This window comes from Thunnus maccoyii, chromosome 15 (genome assembly GCF_910596095.1).
Source record: "Thunnus maccoyii chromosome 15, fThuMac1.1, whole genome shotgun sequence".
In the NCBI taxonomy this organism is placed as follows: Eukaryota; Metazoa; Chordata; class Actinopteri; order Scombriformes; family Scombridae; genus Thunnus; species Thunnus maccoyii.
In genome coordinates, this window is record NC_056547.1 from 20,582,310 (window position 1) to 20,601,927 (window position 19,618).

General features: G+C 41.4%; 3 protein-coding genes across 6 annotated transcripts in view; all 3 read right to left on the reverse strand.

Moving 5' to 3' along the window:
* Positions 1-19,618, reverse strand: part of hoxa3a (homeobox A3a) — a 33,667-nt gene that overhangs the window by 8,442 nt on the left and 5,607 nt on the right. For 2 of the 3 annotated variants that reach the window (XM_042436502.1, XM_042436501.1), the window contains one exon: positions 9,195-9,331. The exons of the other annotated variant lie outside the window; for it this stretch is intronic. The gene's annotated coding sequence lies outside the window, so the exon portion shown is untranslated. The remainder of the gene's footprint in view (positions 1-9,194; positions 9,332-19,618) is intronic. 3 annotated transcript variants of the gene reach the window in all.
* Positions 5,554-7,759, reverse strand: hoxa4a (homeobox A4a). Its single transcript, XM_042436510.1, has 2 exons — positions 7,209-7,759; positions 5,554-6,687 (listed from the first exon to the last, which is right to left on the reverse strand). The coding sequence occupies exons 1-2, from the start codon at positions 7,624-7,626 to the stop codon at positions 6,359-6,361; spliced, it is 747 nt and encodes a 248-aa protein (XP_042292444.1). The 5' UTR covers positions 7,627-7,759; the 3' UTR covers positions 5,554-6,358.
* Positions 15,680-18,206, reverse strand: hoxa5a (homeobox A5a). 2 transcript variants are annotated; one of them, XM_042436509.1, is made up of 2 exons: positions 17,401-18,206; positions 15,680-16,772 (listed from the first exon to the last, which is right to left on the reverse strand). In XM_042436509.1, the coding sequence occupies exons 1-2, from the start codon at positions 17,981-17,983 to the stop codon at positions 16,522-16,524; spliced, it is 834 nt and encodes a 277-aa protein (XP_042292443.1). In that variant the 5' UTR covers positions 17,984-18,206; the 3' UTR covers positions 15,680-16,521. The 2 variants fall into 2 exon arrangements, with proteins under 2 accessions (XP_042292443.1, XP_042292441.1); XM_042436507.1 differs by having other exon boundaries at positions 15,680-16,775.

Sequence of the window (19,618 nt, forward strand, 5' to 3'; positions counted from 1 at the left end):
AAAAGACACCAGATGTTTGTTTTTTGTAGGACAGACTCTGCACCTTGGAGCGGCCGCGCGCTTTGTTTGGGTTTTTTCTTGGAAGCAGATATTTAAATGGCGGCTTTATTTACAAACGTTAATACAGGCCTACTTGTCTCAGTGGCTGCTTGTCCAATTAAAGATATGATTAAATAGAAAAATAGAAATTCTTGATGCTCTATTCTAAGTTTACACTGAAACGAATACTGGATATATTCTCATGTATAGCTTAGGAAGCGTAAAATGGAACAGTGCGTTGATTTGAATGTGTCGCCCTGACAAACCCTTTATTAGTTACTTATAGACTATATGCTGTGTCTAAATTCTGTAGGCCTATTTATGTTTCGCTTGATTCACTACAATGAATCAGAGATATTTGCAGATAAGTAAATATCGATAGCTTCTTGTTACCTGTCTATGTTCTCGCCCTGCTAAAAACCCTGGACTCTTTTTTTTTTACTGACCTCTGCCTCGCGCAGCAATAACTCACGACAGTAATGAACAATCGGCGGAAATACCTCAAAATAAAATCCATCCTCCCAAAGCTCAGGCTCTGACTCTGTCCGCGTGGAAAAACATATCCGTCCGTGACAGCAGTATAATACATCCACAAAACCGGGATCGTCTCTCTTTTAGTCTGCCTCTCTTTTCTTTTTCTCCCCTCGATAAACAAACTACAAAGCCCGGACTCCCCTCGCGGAAAGTGGGGGTAACCCGTATTTAATCAGCATCATATGGCCAGACCGGGGCTCCGGTTTTCTTCCCCGTGCCATAACATCGCGCAGTATTATGCGCCCTGCTCACGTGACGCAACGTCAACTTAAATCCCTTTTATTTGAGCCCGTGAATCATTAATGGAGGCAGTCATTGCCCCTGAGGAGAAACGGATCTGTTTGGAGGGAGAAAAAAGAGGGGTATGTGACACTGCAATGTATCTGGCAGAGGAGCAAGTCTCTCGCAGAGAAGCAGCTTTTCCACGTGTCGCCCATTCAGAGGGAAAGACTGTTCTGTCAGTTTTAAAGTGCCATATATTTGGTGCCTGTTAGCGCCCTGAAAGAGCTCTCAGGCTAATCCTGCTGTATTATGTTGAGTTTCAAGTGCAGCCGCAGCTCTGAGCCATGTTAAAACCAGAATGTTTTGCACTGCAGCGTGATAATTCGCACTATGTGAGATGGAGAGGGCTTCCCCTCGAAAATACCATTTAAGGATGGCATAATGATTACTCATCTCTACAATACAGCCAGGGAAATAAAGTGCCTTACAGAGAACTCAGTATTGCCTCCCCCATCCTAAGCCCCGCGGTTCGGGCGTAGTACCACTTAGTCAGCCTTTGGTGCTCCATCAGCAAAAGCCTGCATGCTGTTGGATAAATAGAAACAAAACGTCACACATTTACCTGTCCTACACAAGGAGGGTGTGCCTGCTGGTGGTCGTGAGGGGTGCGTGTCAGTCAGCAGTGAGCGGAAAGTGGAGGTGAAGCAACCTTAAGTGAGGCTGCTCGACCCCGCTGATCAGTACATGGACCCCCATTCGACCTACATGCGCTTACGCGTTTCCTATGACCAGCTGAGTGATGGTAGAAATTACAGGTTTGTGCAAAGGAAGAGTTTTGGAGATTTTGGAGAGGGGAGGGGGAGGTGAGATGGCAAAAGTACCCAAACAAGCTATAATCCTGCTGTAGTTTGCCAAAACCAGCATAGTATGTACCAATTCCACATCATAAGAGTGTGCCATGCGTGCGCCATGGAAGATATCTGGCTTCTGCAACCCCAGGTATTGCCAAAAGTGCTGGCTGGAAGAGCTTCTCTCTTCTCGGCACCGTTTGGCGCTTGTTTTCCGTCAACACCGAGCAGCGGGCGTGGAAAAATCCCACCACAACTATTAATCATTTGGGGCGGACATGGGCAGCATCCCACTCCCACACCAGCCTTTTGTCTTCTCAAACTACAACTTGAGCGGTAAACTTTTAAAGACAGGAAGAGAAGCAGACCTGCTCTTATTAATTCACCTTCAGCAAGATGAGAAGAGGAATTCACTTTTACGCGCGGTTTGAGATTTTAAATTTGTGAATTGTTAACCGGCATGTTTATGTCTGTATCTGATTTTGTTCTTTGTTTTACTACATTTACAGATGCGAAGCTGTCAGCGGGATTATTTGGCTCGACGTGACCGTGCACTAGAGGCAGTTTCGCGACGCCTTTCGCCAGTGCACCTGAACTTTTCCCTGACCCGGGTAGAGGCGCAGAGAGTCGAGTGGGGAGTTATTTTGGGTTCAAAAAACAAGGAGAAGATGGAAACCAAACGGCCTTCAGCTGGTAGCCTACTTTTTTTTTTTTGCACTTTTTGTTACACTTTTTTTTTTAGACTTGCTCTTTGCACTAAAGTAGTAGTTGATTGATTATGTTTTAAATATCAACTGTTTAACGTGGAACAAATGTTTTAGAGTTATTTACACAAATCAAGGCTCCTTATCTCTGTCAGCGAAGAGGAGTTAGAGGCGCAGACCTCTGGAGGTTGGCCAGACGGCTGTCCATATCTTCCCACAATGTTGACACTCGGAGCTCTTAACAGCCAGGCTTGGGTTACCGATACACTCAGACGAAGATAAGTCTTTCTGCGAGGTTTATACCGGCCAACATCAAGGGTAATGCGAAATTCAACGCCGTAAGCTGACTTGGAGCAAACTCTCATGAACACAGAGTAGCACTGGGGCGGACTACGGTAGAACTGTTTTGCTTGTAGGTGGTTGTAATAAAGCACATTTGAATTTCCATGTTGATTTTACTGGCTCTTTTGTATGACTGAAAAATGACCCCAGATCACATATAATTGGCATTTAAGTGGCAGTTAGTAAAATTTTGGAGGTAAGTGCAAAACAGGACAATAATTATAGGAGTAATAATAATAATCGGCACTGTCACATATGCCTTAAGGACTTTGTTAATGTTTAACATGTCTGTATTGTCCTTTGTGCACTCTCTCTGAAAGGCCCTTTCATTCTGAGTTGTCCTGACAACTTTTAGACGCCAGAGATACTCCCTTTGCATTGTTACTGTTGTTTAAATACATTTTCTCTCATTACACGAATGTGACATGAATATATTACTTAAAAATATAAACTTTCAAAAGTAATTTAAACAGCCACGTTGCACCCTTAAAGACATGCAGTATTTTCTGAGCTTTTTTTAAAAAAAATTATATTTCATGTCAACTTCAAGTGATTGTTTTACTTCACACTTAGAAAAGTTGCAGCTACACCTCTACTACATTTGTAACTCTACAGGAACGTGTGTAGTTTCATTTATTTTAAACACATTTGCGAATCTATTTAGTCTCATAAAACGTTCAATGGCAAAGTGCAGGTTGAATGTCATCATTTCGATTCTTGTCTTATGAAATAAGTTATGAAAAATTAGACCTGTTGTCTTAAATATTTACTGAGGGCTCCAAAAATGTTTAATACATAACATTTAAGCACAAAATACATTTTCATTTTAGTAAGAAATCTGACAAAAAAGTCAAATAAAAGGTTTTTCAATAATATTATAAAGAGGAAAATATGATTTTTAAGTTTAATAACAAGCAAAATGTGAAATTGGCAACCTCAGAAACTCTACTGCAATAAACAGCTGGGAAAAGTATATATAATTTAAACAGATCATCCTATAATATCCATGTAAGTACTGGATATGCGCCCAAAGATCATAAATTACACTGCACTTCCGGGATATTTTACACAGATTTTCTTTAAATCTCCACATAACTAAACGGAAAAAACAGCCAAATCTACTCACAAGTCATGACGGTCTGTGTCCAGCGGACAGAGTTTTGCCAGGGGAGAAGAGATCTGACTCGCACCCTGCAGAGGATCACTTCAATATGAAAATAAGGCAGATTTTCAGATCTATTTCTGACCCCGGGGCATTCATTATTCAACAAGTCACGTGAATGGGCAAATTAAAATTTCAGTACATTGGAAGTGACCTCTATTCGCGAATCAAATGACTTCAAAACTCTAATTTAACTTCTTGGAGTCTACGCAAAATCGGTGTCAATCAGCCCCAACGCCATCTTCTGCACAGCTTCCATGTCTGCAGGCAGTGCTGCACAAAGCTGCAAAGACTGCCTCAGTTTCCTTTTTTTAGACAAATGCTTGCAATAATAATTGTGAGATGCAACAAAGATACGAGCAAAGATGGAAAACTGTACTCCTAAAATAATATGTATAAATTTCACGTATCTTTCAGTCTGGCTTTTAATGTGGGAATTTTGTTGAAAGACAGTTTTATCTAATTTACTATTAAATGCATTGCAGACATTTTCATTATGCTATTGCATAAATACAACAGAGACCATTAGTGCCTAAATATAGTGAAAATCATACTTAATTACGTGCTCAATACCAGCATGTTTCTGCTCATATCTGCCTTCTCCTCCCCGGTCTGACAGGGCTGTTTCTGTGATGAATTGCAGAGGAGCTGTCTCTAAGAATAATTTTGGTTGAATTCATGGCTGAGATTCACACCTAAACACCGTTTTTGTTTCCGTGCTGTCTCCGGGTAAATCTTAAATGAGAAGAAAAAGCTCGCGGAGGTCTCAGCACTGATGTATGATCTGAACATTGTGTGTGTCGAGAGGTCAGGGGTTAGAAGGAGTGCTCCGGGCTGGTGATTGGCCAGAGAAGGCCGTGTCCCCTGGTTGAACTCTCTATTGTTTGGATGTAGCAGGTAGTGACCAACGCTCACACTCTGGTGCACTAAGGTTGGCTGAGATCTCCTTATAATGGCAAGTGAGAACAATATGTGTGGCCGGATACATTTAACAATTTGGGTTTGGTCTTGGATTCCCGTGTCAGCAGCAAAGCCTCTAAACACTTAAAGTCAGCAGCTGATACCTGCCTCCTGCATTTCAACCACATCTCATTTATCCATGAAAATGCGCGTGACATTCATGGATATTTTACGGTTTAGAATTTCAGTCAGTTTAACATTACAATACATATCAGCACATTTTTGCACAATATTTTATGCATAGAGAAAGATTTCTGAATAGGATACACACATTACCCTCAGTATAAAGTATAAATCTGACTTCAAGAGAAAATGCGTAACTTTGAGCTCTGGTTCTGTGCAAAAAAAATCATAAAATATAGAAAATAGATTTTTATTCTATTTAGGTAAAATGTAAAAACATATATTAAGTATTATTAACGTGTAGCACAGTTAATTGTCCAATTCTCGGACACGCTATCACAATTTTACGCACGCATCTCCAAACACTGGATAATTGATCCAAATATTTTAGATTAAATTTCTAAAAAAAATAATATAAATCCACGAGCTGAAATGAAAATAAGCAGAATTATAAATATTTAGGTTTTGGATTGCAATCCCCCAAATTAGGAATCCAAAAAAAAAAAAAAGGAGGCATCTAAATGCATTTGGCATGTTGTTAAATTACGCACGGCTTCAACAATACATGTTGCGCTCAAATCACATCAATATTTGCAATAACAGAATATCCAAAGCCATGTCAGCCTTATAAGTGAAGTACATATTTATTTCACAAGGACAGATTCAGTCTACACTAGCCTACAGCACAACAGTCATTACTGAGACAACACATACAAATATTCACAGTTTAGAACACAGCACAATATGGGACGCACTAGCACAAATAAAACTAGACTTTACAACACCAACAAACATAATTCTACTCGACGAAATGCTCTCCTTATTGTGCCTTCATTATGATTTGTCTATGTACATTAAATGTGAAAGTCACCTTGACTACATTCAACAGTAAACCAGTCCACTCAAACACACAAACTACTGTTACTCTGACTGATGCCATACCTCTAAAACAGCCGTCTGGTTTCCTAACAGGCATCTAGAGTCCCGCTAAATATCTTTCAAGTATATTAGAACTTTCCATGAGCAATAATAAAAAAAAACTGAAAAAAATCAAATAGAACATAGAAAAATGAGTTCAAACTTACTTTTACCTCATTCAATTTTAAGTGTAATGATACATTTTTGATCCAAGTCCTACATTTGAATGTGCGTTATCCTTCTTTCATAATAATAAACAAATATATAAACACTTCAGTTGCCTTCGTGGCAATTAAAGGTGGATTTCAAGCTTATCTGAAGAGGGGAAAGACGAGCGGAGAGGGGAAAGGGTACAAAGGACGTGACAGGGGCCCAATGGCAGAGGCAAGGTGAAGGAGAGGAGATAACACCATGTGTGTAAAATACTGAGAATCGGTCCATCAAATTCCACTTGTGTTATTTGCCATCTCAGTCTGGTTTAGGTTTTATGGGGTGGGGTTCGTGCACTATAGACCTGCGGTGCACGGCGTGGGGACAAGCTGCTGGCCTGTTTTGATCTGCTGCTGCTGGGGCCCCGAGGCTGAGGACGAGGCCGAGCTGGAAGAGCGGATCTTGGTGTTGGGAAGCTTGTGCTCCTTCTTCCACTTCATTCTCCGGTTCTGAAACCAGATCTTGACCTGGCGCTCAGACAGACACATTGTGTGCGCAATCTCCACCCGTCTGCGCCGGGTCAGGTACCGGTTGAAATGGAACTCTTTCTCCAGCTCCAGAGCCTGCTGTCGGGTGTAGGCAGTGCGGGACCTCTTGGGCACTCCTCCAGTGTAACTGGTATTGACTGGGGGGGGAAAAAAGCCATACAGAGGCAAGCAAGCAGGTGTTACATGCAGGCTGATAGCGTAATACTAAACCCCATAGCTTCTCCACTGGACACATTACAAGATTGGGAAAAACTATAAAACATTCCCCTGTTTGGTGGGAATTGCAGCCGCTCTGTTTGTTTTACTCTCTGTCTTGATTCAGTTTACAGACATGACCTAAATGTGGAGATACCGAGTATACAAGCACTCGCATCCAGGGACAGATCAAGCTTAGAAATGATTAAACAAACAGCGGGGTTGGATATTACAGTTTGGCTCGGCTCCAGTGGTGGAGGTAGTTTGGGTTAAAACGCAACAAAGGCACATGGCCCCGACAGACGAACACAGGCAATAAAATTTACGAGGGTCCTTAATTACCGACCCTGCTGCTCGATAGTCGTAAATTGCTGTTGTAAGGGCTGCTACTAGTGCTGCCTCAATAGGTTTGCGTGTGTTCCAGTGGTTGTTTCTCTGCTATTAAACCGTGACGATAACTCACCGGTGTTACTGTGGACCTTTTTCATCCAAGGATAGACCACCGGCTCCTTGCCCTTCGCTACGCCGGGATATACCTCAGTGGCGAGGCTGCAGTCTTTGCTGGCATTTGCCCCTGCGCCACCGTCTGGGGCCGCGGTGAGGCGAGGACCGTGGCTCTGTGGAACCGGTTGCGGCTGTGTGTGATGCCCATCGCCGAAATCATCGAGTCCGGTGGCGGGGACATTACCGTAATCGTAGCCCGATTCTGTGTAGTTTGACCTCGGATAGGATGGCTCGTCGTGATGGGGAAAGCCCGTATCTTTTGGCCGCTCGTAGTAATCACCGGGGTTGGGGATGTATCCGCTCTGCTGATATTCGTCGCATGGAGGAAAGGAAGGCTCGATATAGTTGGAGTTTATCAAGTAGGAACTCATGGTCATTAATTTGTGAAGTGCAACAATACTAATTTTTATCGCGCTGTCGTTTTTCTGATCTCCACAAAACCCTCCTACTCCCTGTCAAATGTACAAAGTTGCCTGGTCACGTGTGAAGCGCCACCAATCACCGCGTGTCCTGTGGGCATCATGTAAACAGGAACCAATGGAAAGCATGGCACTGGTACCACCAACACTGCTCGGACTGGCTTACGTAGGTGTTTTCCTTATTAAATCACAGTATATAAAGCAAAACCAATCAACTAACTTGTTTACTGCATGGGGCCAAACTTATGTGGGTGAGGCTTCCGTGTGAGAAAAAAAAAATCCACCTCCTCTGAAACACTGATGAGAAACTGGATATGAAATTCAAGCCATGGGAAAATGCAGGTTATTCATAAACAAAAGACTATTTCTGACAGTCACTAACATGAACATCCGGTTGTTGGAGTTTAAATGTGTTGCATCTTTATAAAAAAAAGATCAAATCAAACAAAAAATTGAGCAGTAACAACAACAACAATACGAATCCTTCTCTGGTATTTTAGCCTATTGAAATTATCAATAAAAAGAATCGTGTTAGTCCACAAGCATCCTGACCAAACACTGACGAGCCGCTGCTCTGCGGACATCCAAGCCTGCATATAAAGCATATGACTTGTGTATCAGTAAAAAAACTGGTTAATAGCCGCTGAAGACACACACGTAAACTAAAGAAAACCCTCATTTCTCACGTTGCACGATTGTGCACATGCACAAGGCCTTTAGTAATAGATTCCATGGTTATAAATGTAAATACTGTGGGGGGGTTTTCTGCAGATTCCCAACATACAACAACGATCTGAAGCTGTTTTAGTCTCAGTCTGTCCTATAATAACACATTAAACTCATCTGGCATTGATCGCATGGTCTCCACGTATTATCTGATCTCCTGTGTTAAAAGTCATTGGAAAGCTCATCCAAACACTGGACAAACACTTGTACACTTGACACATATCTGGCATTAAAGCAAAACAAAGCGAGAGATGTTTTCGTTTTAAATCACAGACCATTTACAGTAAGAGACGTCAGGCTGAAATACTGTGTACAGCAGAAATGACCTCATCTCAGATAAAAAAAAATAAATCTAAATAAATCTGTAAATATATTAAAGCCTTTTGCCACAAACAAAGTGTCAACATTTCTAAACAAATGTGAAACGTGTAGGTTAAGACACAGGCTCCTGCGCTTCCTACTGTGCCACTGTACTGTAAACAACCAAAAGGTACGAGGATGGAAACAAGGATGCAAGACCAGAAACACTGTCATGAGTTATTTCAGAAAATGTTTCGAAGAGAGAGGGCACTAAAGGGTTAAAGGGGCACATTTTCCAAGGCATAATAATAATAATAACAATAATAGTAATAAAATATTTTTTAAAAATACATGAACTGTTCAAGAAAATCAATTGCAAACAATGCAAATAATTCAGAAATATAATTTCCAGCCTCATATATTTGAACATAATTAGAAATCCACTACGTTTTTTTTTTTTAAACTGCATGCTTGAGTTAAATGATATAAAAGCCTCTGACCGTGTTCTTCGCCATCAGCCATCACGTCCAGGTCCTGTTTCCTCTCCATGTCCGAGGTGGGACACTGTATCTGTGTCCCTTGAAGATGCAGCAGCTCTTCACAAAGCTTATCCACACTGTCCACGTCAACAAGGCCTCTGCATGGAGAAACAAGAGGCCAAACTTCGGAAATATTGAAAGCTTTCTTTTCACTCCTTTTTTCTCTTTTTTTTTCTTCTCTCCCCTCTGGTCCCCCTATTCTATTCGCTCCCCTAAACAGAGATAACTTCTGCCTGACCCCAAAGTGACACCGTTTCCATTTTGTTTCTGATTAATCTTGCCCATTGACAGTCTTTGTTAAACAACAAGGCGTGCCCTTCTCAAAAGAGGCGACATTTTCATATCTGTTAGACGCAGTGACCTGGGGTTCACCCCGGACTTGGACTTCAGTTTTAGCAGGGGGCTGTTCAACTCTGGGGGGAGTTGGGGGAGCACTCAGCGCGGGTCAGCACCCAAGAAGATCCCCAAAGGATTTTAAAAAAAAGAATTGCAAAACCGCTACAACTATCTCAGATTCACACAAACGTCGAACTATGAGTTAAAAAATGCATCTGTGGAAAAGGGGGATCTTGCAGCTCCCGAGGTCTGCTGTAATCTGAGCTGTCTGCTCTAATATGAAACCATTTTTTTCCCATCTCTATCACGGAACCTCTAGATTTTGGATATGCTGATGCAGAGGACTTAAAAGCAGGTGAATTATTTTACTCAGCAACCACAGACAGGCCCAAGTTTTCGCTCTTCAACAAAATTGGCATTTCATTTTTTATTCCATGTTAGAGCAGCTGCTACTATCTTGTGTATATCTCACAGGCTATCTCGCACCTAACTCATTGTAAATGGCAGCTGATGTACTTTCCGCCATATATCCACTGTATCCGTATGGCCAAGAGACCACCTGAGAGGCAATATGTCAACATAATGTCAGCGGTAAGACGACTTCACATGATATCTAAATTTACAGTCTGCTGCCATTCTATTACACATAGGTCCTGTATAAATATGGGCCAGGTCAGCATGGCTATTATCCACTTACTGTATGTTATTCTTGCGTGAATAACGGCTATTAGTTTTTGCAGGTCATTCTACTTGTTGCTACTTTTTTTCCCCCTTCCATATTCAGCTGAGAATAACTTTATTAAAAAGATATTATCCCGATTCAGTGCTACAAAAGAAGCATTTTAGTTAACAGTCCTAGTAATACCTCCGTTATCTAGTGCAGGCCTGCCAGGTGCTGCTGGATGTTTGAATGTAATAAAGCATCTGGAAATCTCCCATATACCAAAATATAATAGGAAAATAATCATGCAATTATCGCCATGCAATTGACCGTTGGAATTGAAGCACTGATAAGAATTGGAGTAGAAAAGAATAGCCTCTGTTGTGTTAAACCAACTTGCACTATCTCAGTCATTTTCCACGAAATTTAAATTCTTATTTTGCTCTTGATGTGAACAAAAGCCCGTTACAGACCTGTGTTAAGAGTTGAATTCAGAACAGACAGATCTTGGTGTTGCTTTTCAGAGCATACTGTGAAGTGAAGGTCTATTTAGCCGATATATATCATGCTGACAGTTTACTGTAAATTTAGATTATCAGAGAAGTGCTGTGACGATAGTGACAGATTGCAGATGGCTCTCACAAGGTCTCTTGTCTATACGAAGCCCTGACGGCGGGAATAAAAAATCCCCTCTGCATTCAATATGTGCCGAGGATTCGGGTTGGAAAACACCATTCATACCTTTATGGAAATATTTTAATAAAGGTAAAAAAAAATACTTGTAATAAGATATTTTCTCTCCTACAGTGGGCTCATGCGTAATGGTCATTTCCATTGCTTGGTTATCCCTGCAAAAACTCTAATATTGACGACTGAACAAGCTCTCAAGATAAGTCAGAGTGGTCACCATATCTTCATCTACAGCTGCAACGTTTGATTAGACCAACAGCACGGTGACCCTCGAGTCAAAAGAGGTGAACATAATCTGCTACATCCTCTAGAAAGTGCATGAACCACTCCCTTATTGCTTTAAGTGAAGAGATTGTTGCCAATGAAAGCAATGAGGCTGAATATTTTAGATAAGGACACAGCTAACGTTCCCAAACACTAACGCCATGCGTGTGGCTGCTGCGTAACCAAGGATTGAAATATTGCCAGATAGATTTAAAAAGGTAGAATTAGTAAGACTGTGCACGTACAGATACAGAGATATAGTAACCAGACTGCATTGAAGATTAAGAGAATCTGAAATGTTGTTCACTGATTAAAAATTGTCAAAATAACAACAAAAATAACAATGAAAAGTACAACATGCAGCATTGTGGCATTAATAAGAACTATTTAGCAGCCAACTGGGCCGATTCTGGTCTTCATCAAGTCTTATTTGTAAATTAAATGAACTTGTGATTGAGCAAATGTGGGATTCTTATCTGAACTGTTTGGACATTTGAAGATTTGTGTCGTTTACAAAGCGCAGAGATGATGCGCATTGTGTGTGTTGCATTTCTACAATCAAGTCGCCTCGATTTTTGGAGGTTTCGGAAATAAAGTGTTTGTTTCCAATTCATTTCATGTTAATATGACGATGAGACGTTTCTAAAAATCGAAAATGATGATATATTCTTATTTCATTTGCAGAGGAATTGCAGATGATATGCTTTATTGTTATTGTTTAAAGTGAAATAAAGATATTTTTTAAAAATAAAACAGCTATTATGATCTCGTGTGTCGTGTGTTGCATATAAGAAGCTATACGATTCAGGCGAGACCCTGTTTGGAGCTTTTTAAACAATATGCCAAAAAATATTTAGTATTTGGTGGCGATTTTGATTTTTTTTCATCAGCCATCTTTTTCATCCATTTCTTGTTTTTATTGGATCTCTACACAACAAGCAGAAGGTCCAGTCTTTTAGTTTTTCGGGAGCGCTTTAAGGCCCAGTGAAAAATAAAATGCATAAATATAATAGGCTTATTTTGGCACAAAAATATATGTTTTTTAAACTTTCTCTCTGTCAGTCACAAAAACATCTGTGCCATTTCTGTTTTCTTAAAAGGCTTCTATTCAGCTGATCAGGAAGAGAGGGGCTAAATGTTTTTTAAGGGGTCCGGGGGCTCAATTTGGGGGCTGTGGGCCTTCCCATTACCCTGTGACCGGGTCGAGAGTATCAATCCTGGAAATGCAAATTTTGCCCTCGTCCCTAAACATATCAAATGCGATTTATTCAAAGGAAATTCACCAATCAACCGCCCTAATAAAACGCCAGCCACTCAATCTTGTTGCTGGGGACGGGTGGGGGGTCCCCTCCCCCGGTCCCAAACGCGAGGTCACCGCGCTTCCAGGGTTCACCTGGAGTGCACCGTGCAACATATGTAATTCAAAGCTATTCTGTCTTTTGTGTGGAGAGTCAAGATCGCTATTATAAGGCTGGCATCAAGCTCCGAGTGAACAGATGACTGAGACTTGTTCAGCGGGTAAACTTTTGACCCCAATTTTTCCTCCTCTTCTCCAGCTATCTCGCTCTCATCAGCCCCAGCCCGGTGAGATATCTTGGCCCCTCTTGAAACGAAAAAAATGATTTTAATAATGTGTATCTCATGCCTTTGCGGAGATCATTTCCGCAAATTTCATAATTAGAGAAGATGCCAGCAGAAGACCTGAAATGCAGTTGTAGCTTTGTGATGTTTCTACCGAGGGAGTGAAAAGATAAATCCAACAGGCTCCCACTCAAGACTAATAGGGCCGTAAAATATGCAAATCATTCATTAGATCTACCAAAGAAGCCAAAAGTCTTTGTTGGAGGCAACACTTTGAGTCAGACTCCCCCTCTCTTCCCTGCACAGAGTCTTTTCCTCCAGAGCAGGATGTTACCACAGGCTCTCCGTCCCGCAGTAAATTCATTTATACGCATTATGCTTATGGGCAACGCCAAGTAAACGTGTCATTAACGTGAAGGCGCGTGTGTGCGCGGTACTGTGGATGTGTGAGTGCTTTTCTTCTTTCTATACGCAGGGTGACAGTGAACTTGGCCTAAAGCGAGCTCTGCTGGTGGCTCAGAGAGGATGCAGATTTATCTTGGTGCTGTGGCTGACCTCCAGATGAACCTACAGCGCTTCTCTCCCTCTCTGCCTGGCAGTATGCCGCACATGGGGCCATGTCGAAATTTCTCCTTTTGAAATATTGGCAAGGGTTTTAATTCTAAAATAACCGCATTCCCAATGTGTCTTTTTTATTTCATGTGTGTCTAAACTCAGTATAACACAGTATATATAAGCTGAGGACTTTTTTTTACATAACAATGAGCAACATAACGAACAAAAAACCGAGGAAATCAGCAATATGGTTTGGATTACTCCAATAATTCGACAATAAATACATCAGCAGAACTTTACTGTTTGATAAAAAGAAAAGATGAAAAGGATCGTTTTTTAAAAAATCCACCTCGTCTGTCCAGAATTTATACTCAGAAGTGACCAGAAATTGAATTCAAGCTAAAGTTGTTTTACGCAGATAAATAAATTGATTTATTTGCAACACAGTTCATCAAAACAGAATAATAGTAAGAAATAATAAGAAATGGGTCCAGCCAGTATGATGGAGGCCTCTGTACGTTACGTTACCACGCATGACTGTCGGGCTGTGTAACCTTTGCAAATCAGACCAGGCGAAACTTTTAGACAGATTAAGTTTTTATATACAATATTATTGGTTGCTGAAACTCATTTAAATTAAACATGAATCATAATCTGTAACATTTGTGGTGTTTTCGTGTATATGTAGTCTGGTTAGTTCTAATTAGGAACCGGCGCATCAAGTTACACACCCTTCAATTAAGAAAAAACAGATGCGCAACTCAGTAAAAGAAAAAGATGTGGCCGTTTTGTCCAAAAAAGGTAAATAAACGATAACATTTTTTCCATTTTCGATCCATGTTTTTTGGAATTTGGGTCCCCTGGTTCTCCCGGGGTCTGACCGAACAAGAGGTCGCCACAAAGCGAGAGTGACTTTTTAAAGAGGTCATCTGAACTTTTCAACCCCAAACCCAAAACGACGTGACAGACACAAAACGGAATTCCTTTTGAAATGTCTCCCTGCTGCTGTTTGTTCCCATGTTGTGTTTACTTGACACTGTTTATAGTCTGTCCTAAAATGGTGCCAACATGTGGAGCGCAGCGCTCAGCAAAACAACGACTGCAACTTTTCAGTCAGGGACCTATACAACTTCCACAAGTCATCAGCTCGTACAGAATCCAATCAAACGGAGCTAGCTGTAAATCCGTAGGCCTGCATTAGCGGTTAACTTTATCATGGACATCTACACACCGCACACACCCCTTGGAAACTTTCTGGCTCGCGGTCTGTGAATTCTCCAATGTAATAAAACGACAACAACTCGAAGTTTGTGGGGGTGGAAATGGACACAGAGATAATTATCCAACATGTAAAAATGGATTATGAGTTACACCACAGATGGAGGGAAACAAGTTACACGGGGAAGGAAGCAATTAAATAGCCATGAACCGGACCCAACCCTGCGCAACATCTGCCGAGACCAGTAGCTATTCAGCACTGCACAACTGACAAATTAGTGTAATGGACTAATAGGGACGGATAGAGGGAGCGAATACAATAATAAGGCTGTTTAACACAGGCTGGCTGTTCTCAGGCTACCGGCAAGTCTGCAGAAACTTACCCAGAGACGCGGTCCTCATCCTAGAGAGCGTCCGGTCCATACTTAGCCAGACTGAGCAAAAGAGACGGTCTGTACCGGTCAAGTAACACTTACAGCCTGCAAAGGGAGAGTCAGACGAAGCCTCGCCGTCAGTGCGATTATATGTTATGTGCAATATACTGTCAACTCCCCAAAACCATAAAACTTACTTTAATGGCTACCACGTGACCGTTTTATGGCCAGTGAGCCTATCTGGCCGCGCTCCGGATGATTTTTACGATCTAATTCATAGACAAAACCCCCCATTCATTTAGCACCCAAATGTCAGAGAGCCAGAATCGGCCCTAATAAAGTTTACAGCTCGAAAAGTCGAGCTGACTCTCCGGGAATAACCCAGGAGTCTGTGCGCAAGGGGACGCCCGGCCCCTGAAGCCTGTTAGTGGCCAAGGACCCCAAAGCTCCAAGCACCACAGCAAGGTGAGTAAATCAAGAAGCTTTCATTCAAGGGGACCTGTTGAATTCAAAGATTTAACTAGAGGAAACTTTGCCAATTTCAGACAGCTCATCCTAATGAGTTTACAATTTTTTGACCTTACAAGCAAAGGTTGACTCCTCTCTTCCACAAGAGCAGTTGTGGAAAAATCGCAAATGAATCTTGAATATTTTACAAAAACGTACAGTCACTGTGATGTTGCCGTTCCAGTAGAAAGTTTATTATAATGGCCATCATCGTTATCATCATCAACATTATTATTATTATAATATATTCTTGACTTCCAGTCTTTGAAAAACATTTACAAAAAGCTTATCACGATGGAGTTATACACAGAGGCAATGGATTTTACTGTGGGACCCTCCACATAAAAAGAGTGAAAGCAAAGACAAAAAACACGTTGTTTTTTTTTTTTACTAAGATGTTGCGCCCAGGTGAACAACGCAAACAGCAGCTCCTGCAACAAAAAAAACCCAAAGATACAAGGCACAGCTACTGTACATACAAGACCGAGTCGGCACCTCTTTCCATACATTTGTTCACAACGCACACAAAAAACCACACAATGCTTACTTTTTGCTGGCTCTACTTTTGGAAGCAAGTTATCTGAACAAGTTGGTACAATACATCAAACAAATAAATACATACATATACAGTACATACATAGAAAACGAAGGCTAAACACAGAGGCAGCTCAACATCAACCTTCTATTTATTAGGCTGTTGTTGTTCTGAGTGCATTACACAACTTTTTACTGGATTTATTTGCGGTAGGTAGCATTTCAGGCTTTGTCGCTTTCGGTTTTCTTATGAACAAGAAATAATTTAAACAAACATTTATTTTCATGTGTTTCCTTTTCCTCTAAATCTAGACAGAACTGTACATAATGCATTTTTTTTTACTCACATAAGCATTACCACGGTGGAAATAAAAAGGAAATAATATTAAGGAATATAATGGGACGGTTGTTGGACATACAGAGGGGCTTGGGTGGGGTGTCCCCTGTCCCGCACACAGCCCCGTGAACAAGTCTCTGCGCTTTTTGAAATAAGGTGGAGGAGAAGTTGATATGACAATCTCTGTTTTTATTTTTATAGTGCTCGTTATCAGGGATGGAGGGGTGAGTATCAAGGCCTGTAGCCTCCCCCGCCTGCAGCCGCCATGCTCATGCTCTTCAGCTTGTTGTCTTTCTTCCACTTCATCCTACGATTCTGAAACCAGATTTTGATCTGTCTCTCTGAGAGGCAGAGGGCATGGGCTATCTCGATCCTCCGCCTGCGGGTCAGGTACCGGTTGAAGTGGAACTCCTTCTCCAGCTCCAGGGTCTGGTACCGGGTGTAAGCAGTCCTGGCTCTCTTCCCCTCTGGTCCTGCCAAATCTTCTTGCAGAAAAAAAGAGTGGAAAAACACATGAGATACAGCAGATGTTTAAAAAATAAGTGCATCAACTTTTTTTTTTTCCTCGCATTTTTTTGGATATTGCCAATATGGTTTTTGGAGGTAGAAATGGCTACAAAGATAGCGCACGACTTCTTCTTAAACAGCGCATATGAAATCCCCAAAAAATTAAAAACATTAAGTAACAAAGTGAGAAAGACACTTTTCCAAATACAAGTAGCGAGAATGAATTAGCACAGTTAAAAGATTTAAAATCTACGCTGCTTGGCCATAATAATTACACTGTAATAAACAAAAAAGCATGTATCTTGCACATATTAAACGCATTTTAACCTTATGTGTAGCGTCACGAAATTATTCCGTACCTGCTCTATGTTGACAGGACTTAAGGCAATAACAGGTGAGAGGTGCATATGGCGCTCGTGCCCCTTTGGAAAGTAAATATATGTTTTGCTTTTTCAGCAATATAATGGTAAATTGTCAGATTCAGGCCTGCTTTGCTTGTGAAAAGTCCCGAATAAGGTATAAACATGATCAGTCTTTTAGCAAACAATAACACAACGCTAGGTCTCTAAAATCAATACAAGATCATTAAAAAAAGCAGTTTACCATGACTTATATGTAGTTTTCTCATCCACGGATATATCTGAGGCTGTGTCGAGTCGGTGACATTTTGTGGAGTTGTCGGTGCACTTCCCGCAGGCTTCTCCTCCTGGAGAGGGGAAGCTTTGGAGACACAGTCCCGGCTGAGCAGCAGCGTGCCTCCGTTCGAGCTCGAGCAAGGGGTCGTTATGGAGTTTTTCACGGCTCGGTGTTGAGTTTGAGACTCGGTGACCGGAGACGAGCTGGCGACCGAGGAACACGGTAGAGGGTCAGGTGGTGGCGATAAAGACGTGGTCCCGGTGCTGTTGGCGGATTGCGTGTACCTGACCGGCTCCACTGAGGGTGTTGTCGCTGCTGAGTGACTCGGGGAGTATCCCGGTGTCCGCTCGTTGCCCACAAAGTGTCCGGTACCGGGCCGCCCGACTGTTAGGTCCATCCCGTTGTAGCCATACCCGTACCTGCTGGAATGCATGGCTGTTGAGTCTCTATATTGCTCGTTTGCCGTACTATGGTCTCCATAATTATGTAACTGGAAGTCCGCGCCATTGGGATAGCGACCGCAGAATGAGTTCACAAAATAGGAGCTCATTTGTTGACAATCCACCGTTTGCTCGTTGTAAGTATTGCTGTTGTTTTGTATTATTTTTGGAGGTAAAATAGCATAAACCTGTGTGCTTGATTTGTGGCTCTTATGGTTTAGCGCGTCCTATAGCACCCTTGCACAATTTATGATGAATTATGGAAATGAGTGGGACATGGACTTGATTCTCTCTTACGTAGGCACCCAAATATGGGGTACGGCGGAGAATCACGTGCTTTTGTTGACCAGTCGTAAATCCTGCTTGGTGACCTCCAGAGGTAAACTCGTGCACGCAGGAAATACTGGGTGGGATGTGAAGGGCGCGCGCCTCCATGCGCTCGTGGCTAGGGCAAACTCTCAGCCGAGGCTCGGGTGTTTTGAATTGTCGTGGTGCGCCATCCTCTGGTTCAACTGTTGCACTGCCTGTCTGCGGCGCTTTCTGAGGCGGGGGCTCCAAACGGGGTCATTCGGAGGTTAACGACCATTGCGGCAAAAACCAACGGGCTCCTAAACAATACAACAAGTGACATGCTGAGAGTGCAATCTCTGCGAGGCTAGTGTACAGAAATAATTCGATCAGAATCTGTTATGCATGTTATGATAAGCGATGAGTGTAAATAGACTGTGCAGTTAATAGAATAACAGCCCATCTAAAAAGGGCTGCGTGGTTTTTTTTTCATACTTTTTCTTATAGTCATAAAACAACTGAACAACCACTCATGTGGGGAAACACTAATGAATAAATGTTTGGGGGAGAAGATAAAAGCATCACATTATCGAATAATGTCACACGGACTGCCACTCAAGGCCTGTCCTTTATGTCACACTCAAGAATGAATAACTTTAAATATAGGATATATATGAACTCAAGAAAACCCCACAGTACTGCACATAAGCTGGTAAAATTTAACGATGCCGACAATGTCATTTTGAGGATATTACAAGCTTTTTGCACGTGTCCCGACTTTATTTTTTTTTTTCTCATTTACTAGCGAATCGTTGTTCATATTGACTTTTAAACAGTCAGTATGAAACCCAATACCAGTTGTGTATTTTTATTTATTTTTGGTGAGACATCAACATGATATCAAGACATAGAATCGTTTTGTAGAAGCATGTACTTAAAAGTGACACGGAAGACAAACAAACAAAAAAAAAACTACTGGAAAATGGGATGTTTGACACGATTGATGGTTAAAATTAAGCGAACGTACTTAAAATGTAAAATGAGAAATAACCACAATATTCAAACAGTAATTCATTTTTAGTTTTTGCATTGTGTCATAAGATATTCGTACTGGTCATTACAAAGAGTTAGAGTCTTTGTCATTTTCTGCTCCTTCTCTTCCACTTTCTACTAACAAATAAAAACAACATTATACGTGATATTAGAGTAGAGTTCTCAAAACAAAGCCACAAACTAAAGATGATTGATTATATAGATAAAAGAGTTGGTAAAAGTAGGCCTTTACATTTTTTTCTTAAATCGCTGCCTACATTGAAAAACCTTGACGCACTCTCCATTTTTTTGCGTAATATTGTAACTCGACCAACGCGTTAACTGAAAAGTAGAAATCAATTATCGACTATTAGCTATGTGAGATCAGAAAAAAACAAGAGAGGCGCTCAGAGTCCCACACAGAC

What these genes read in the sequence shown, in the direction of transcription:
- hoxa5a (XM_042436507.1), bottom strand. Translation starts at nt 17,983, where the DNA reads ATGAGCTCCTATTTTGTGAACTCATTCTGCGGTCGCTATCCCAATGGC. An exon ending in AAAACTACATATAAGTCATG is followed by an intron (nt 16,776 to 17,400) that starts GTAAACTGCTTT and finishes TTTTTCTGCAAG; the next exon opens with AAGATTTGGCAGGACCAGAG.
- hoxa4a (XM_042436510.1), bottom strand. Translation starts at nt 7,626, where the DNA reads ATGACCATGAGTTCCTACTTGATAAACTCCAACTATATCGAGCCTTCC. An exon ending in AAAGGTCCACAGTAACACCG is followed by an intron (nt 6,688 to 7,208) that starts GTGAGTTATCGT and finishes TTCCCCCCCCAG; the next exon opens with TCAATACCAGTTACACTGGA.